The sequence below is a fragment of the Primulina tabacum genome, chromosome 16, assembly GCF_025594145.1.
Source record: "Primulina tabacum isolate GXHZ01 chromosome 16, ASM2559414v2, whole genome shotgun sequence".
Taxonomy (NCBI): domain Eukaryota; kingdom Viridiplantae; phylum Streptophyta; class Magnoliopsida; order Lamiales; family Gesneriaceae; genus Primulina; species Primulina tabacum.
In genome coordinates, this window is record NC_134565.1 from 31,980,582 (window position 1) to 31,985,325 (window position 4,744).

Consider the following 4,744-nt stretch of genomic DNA (forward strand, 5'->3'; position numbering starts at 1 on the left):
AGCTCACGAGCCGAATATCTCAGACTTGAACTTTGTTTGATAAAATTTGAGCTCGAGTTAGGATCAACATGATTTACAAATGAACTCAAACGAATTTTTTTATAAAGTCGATCTCCGAATACTACATCCCTAGTTGAATGGACATGAGTCCAAGTAAACAAGGGAATATGACAGAGAACCATATGTGCACGACAACGGCTGTAAATAAGCAAATATGGTAAAAAGTTGATCGGTATAACAATGTTAATCTACTTTAGGCATATTAACATCCTGCCTTGAGTATTTTCATCTTTTCTTCCTCGTGTGAGTGTCAGGTGAAGTTTCTCTAGGAATCATCTAACGCGGTCGGAGATAGTTTTTGCTTATTTCTTAAACTTCCATGTTCGAACAGTATTCGATCACCTTCTGAGGCAGATTTGATACATGCGGGGTTTGCCAGCGTCAAACATTATCATAATTCGGGAAATCCAACAAATAACATGGAACTATAGATTGCTCGTTGATTACAATACTTACAGGTATGTAATTTAGCAAAATATATTATCTTAATTGACCAACCCACCCACTCGACCACCAGCTCAAATGACAATTTGGGAAAACCAACAGTAACATAAAATTAACCATTCACGCACTTTTCTGTCAGCAAAACTTGGTCAATATCATCATCACTTGCAACGATAGAGATCGATTCTCAAGAACCCACCTTGCTCATGTACTTGTTGAGTTTCTATCTCTATTTACTCTGATAATACGGGTATATTATAGTCTACGGGCTCCTTTGCCACCGCACAAGTAATTTTTTTTTCCCATGAAAGCTAAATTGCTAGGATCCCAGTAGTGAAAACATGTCCATTTGAAAGGGGCGAGCTCGAAACCTCGACGGGTCTCGAGTTTTCTGATCTGCACTTCTCTTTGCGCTCGTCCATTACAATTTGACTGTATCGACACTCTGAGCTGCAAAATGCTTTGTCACCCCTGCGAAATTCCATGCAAGAAAAATGAGATAGATGTCCAGTTGCTCACTTAATAATCACCATGTTTTACTTTACTTTTCAAAGGTTTTTAATCGATCAAGAATCGAGTTATTTTCTTGATTCCATATTGTTTAATGGAGAAAACACATCTTGCTAGGGAACATAGAATTGTACCTGTACATGTATATGTCTTTGCCATGGAGTTGCTTCTTGCACAAGTTGCAGGAGCTCAGGAAATCGGCCGCCGGAGCTCCGTCGAAGTCCCCCAATCTTGGCGGAGATATGTGGAATACACTGGCCCGGGTGCTCGTTCCGCTGCTTTGTATTCTGAAAGGGGCCCTTTCGTCACCCTTCCTACCATGCTCCATCCCACCATAATACACTTTAGTGTAGTGGTTATCTGGTCCATAGGACGTCACAATTGTGTATTCCTCTAAACTTCCCATCTCAAATTCCTCCAGATATCCCCCAAATTTTAACGGATTCTTCACCGGAATGGGGTTGGATCGACTCATCTTTCGGCTGAACAACGCTATATTAGCCGGGGTTTCACCCACGCGATCACCGGATTTCTCGAGTGCCGCCACAATTCCTAATCCAACCCCACCAAAATCGAAACATTTTATCCCTTTCGGGGACTGAGCTTTGGGCTCTAAGTGGCTTCTCCAACCGGTGACAACATCAACCACGCCGGATCTATTGCCCGAAACCAATGATCCGGCAAGTCTCCCGATCAACCGCCTCGGGTTTTTCCCGATCATGGCTGGACTAATCTTTTCTACTTAGCTGGAAAGATATCCAATTTGTTGCAGAAAGAATCGAGAGATGTATTTTGATATCTCAATGAAGTCTTGAAAAATGGTTCAACAGGGGGATTCTCAATATATGCTTGATGGAGTCGTTGGACTTGGAAGTGAGGTTGCTTTTTTAATTTCTTTTTTAAAAAATAATTTATTTTAAAAAGCATTTTGTTTTTTGTTTTTATTATTATTTATATTTTATTGTGTTTTTATAATTTTTATAACATAAAAAAAATCAAATCTTGTCATTTTTTAAAAAAATTATGAAATCGTTGAATAATAGCACATCTGATATTAAAATTTTAAATTTAAAATAGAGTTAGGACTTACGAGCTCAAATCCCTCTTCAAAAGCCAAATATTTTTTTGTAGTAAGTTTGTGTTGCAATATGATTTTAGACAAAAACTTGTGTGAGACGGTCTCACATGTCGTATTTTGTGAGACATATCTTTAATTGGGTCATCCATGAAAAAATATTATTTTTTATGCTAAGAATATTATTTTTTATTATAAATATTGATATGATTGACACGTCTCACGGATAAAGAAAAAATGAGTTGAGTTGTTATAAAATCAAAATACGAGATTTATACAATCGTAAAAGTTGATCTCAAAATAATTGAACCACTTTATTCTACCATTATTAAATTGGATTCCAAATAACTTAGAAGTGGGTAATATTTTAAGTGACGTCCACTCCAATGATTGGACGCGATGTACAACCTGGGCCCACTTAGTCGTTAATTGAGTCAGCACAAGATTCCGGTGAACCCTCGCCGGCCGGAGATTGGGTACGTGTTATATTCATTAATAATTAAGCCAACTCTGTAGGAACGTGGGCCCATGCATTAATTTTATCTTGTTTTCTCATTTCTTTGGACTATTGAGACTAAGCCCACTTTCCTGGGGCCCATATGATTTGGAAATGAAAGTAATCCGTGGGCCCATTCATTCAGAGGTTTGTGCTGTACAGTGGTAAATTACTTATGTGCCCTTTCTGGCATTATTCTACAAATTGTTAATTATTTTCCCAAAACAAAATAGTGGGAAAATCGTGTATATATATATATTTGATATGGTGAAAAATTATATGTCTTGATAGTGCAAAACCTTTTTTCAAAAAAAAAAAAAAATCAAGTGCTTTTATGTCAAAAAATGTTTAAAGATAAAATGTAAATTTGATATTCTGTTTTAAAATAAAATTTGAAGTAAATGAGTTAAAGATTTGCTTTGTGTTTTTTTAGAGAAATTACACTATTAAAAATAGGGAGTTTCTATAAAATAGAGCAATAGATTGGATATAGCCTAAGGCTCAACTCTTTCTGAATAGATTATAGATTTTATTAATGTGATTTATTTGACTAAGTGTGAATTGGAGATTTGTTTTGTGTTTGTTTACAGAAATTACGTTATTCTTAAAATGGAGAGTTTATATAAAATAGAGTAATAGATTGACACAAAAACTTGTGTGAATGGTCTCACGAGTCTCTTTTGAGACAGATCTCTTATTTGGGTCATTATAAAAAATATATTACATTTTAAGTCAAATGTATTATTTATTATTATAAATTTAGACGGCGGTGGCATGTTTCATTTCACAAAAGACCTACTAATAGTCAATAGATTGAATATAACCTAAGGCTCAACCCACACTCGAAAAAATTTCATGTTTTCCATAAGATGTTTACTTGAATATCAGAACATAATATATATATATATATATATATATATATATATATATATATATATATTTTCGAACATCTCGCGATGCTTATGATATCAAAATTCTTTATGTTTGTGTGTGCATATATATATGGAGTTATGTAGTATGTCGACCTCTAGTGGGTAACCTTGGGCGCTGCATGTAAGATGGTTCACGCAGACATCTTATGGAATTTCACATCGATTATATATTATTTTACGCATGTTTTCAGGTCTCGATAAACTATGATATATTAAATTCTCCTAATATGTTCACACAAACATTTTGCAGCGCTATATATATATATATTTGATATTCTGCCACTCACTGTTAGTAACTATGTGAGCATCGTTGACGTTTAGGAGACGTCTATCTATTGGATGTGATGAATATATATATATAATCTCCTAGACATCAATTGCGAGTAGCGCTGACGTTTAGATGATGTGTACCTCCCATAGATGAACAGTAACCTCAGTTGTGCTCACGTGTGTGCCAAAATAAGTGTTCATGAAATAAAGTTTCAATATATGCTTCATTTTGGTTTTCTTTTCGGATTTTTGGTGTAACTCGCTTTGGTTAACTGAATATTCGATTCGATTTGGCTCGAATAAACACCCCAAAATATATTAATTTATTATCTCCATCACTCTCAAAAGTAACGTTTAATTTACTGTATTACGAAATATCAGCCATCAAGTTGATGAGCTATTGACTATTTTATTAATTGTTTTAATGCACTAATAAATAATGTTTTAAATATTTATTCATATCATATTATATTAAAATCAATCGGTCAACAAAATTAATTAGACCCTCATTTTGAAAAGAAAATAGGATTTTAAGAATACTATTCACTCAACATAATTGCTACATGTCTAGTGTGGCCCAATTAAATATACCATTTGACAATTAATAATATTTAGTAGTTGAGTATGTTTTTGTGATACGGTCTAACAAATCTTTATCTGTGAGACGGGTCAATCATATTGATATTCACAATAAAAAGTAATACTCTTAGCATAAATAGTAATACTTTTTAATGGATGACCCGAATAAAAGATATGTCTCACAAAATACGACCCGTGAGACCGTCTCACACAAGATTTAGCCTGAGTAGTTCACGTGGATCATAAATATTAATAGATTACTTGTTATGATCATATATTTTATCAATGCTTTCAATTTCTTTCATATTACACGCAAATAACGCAATAATATGCAAGCTACACTATACAATACTAGTATTCGGGTCAAATATAAATTTT

The 4,744-nt window shown here is 34.1% G+C and overlaps 1 protein-coding gene across 1 annotated transcript; it reads right to left on the reverse strand.

Annotated features, from left to right (window-relative positions):
* Positions 1-415: 415 nt before the first annotated feature.
* LOC142529662 (FCS-Like Zinc finger 13-like) lies at positions 416-1,877 on the reverse strand. Its single transcript, XM_075635258.1, has 2 exons — positions 1,149-1,877; positions 416-975 (listed from the first exon to the last, which is right to left on the reverse strand). Exons 1-2 carry the CDS (start codon positions 1,733-1,735, stop codon positions 816-818), a joined length of 747 nt encoding a protein of 248 aa, XP_075491373.1. The 5' UTR covers positions 1,736-1,877; the 3' UTR covers positions 416-815.
* Between the last annotated feature and the right edge of the window lie 2,867 nt (positions 1,878-4,744).

Excerpts from the sequence above, each read along its gene's own strand:
- LOC142529662 (XM_075635258.1), bottom strand. The coding sequence starts at position 1,735 with ATGATCGGGAAAAACCCGAGGCGGTTGATCGGGAGACTTGCCGGATCA. Across the intron at positions 976-1,148 it reads AAAGACATATACATGTACAG|GGGTGACAAAGCATTTTGCA; the intron begins GTACAATTCTAT and ends GGAATTTCGCAG.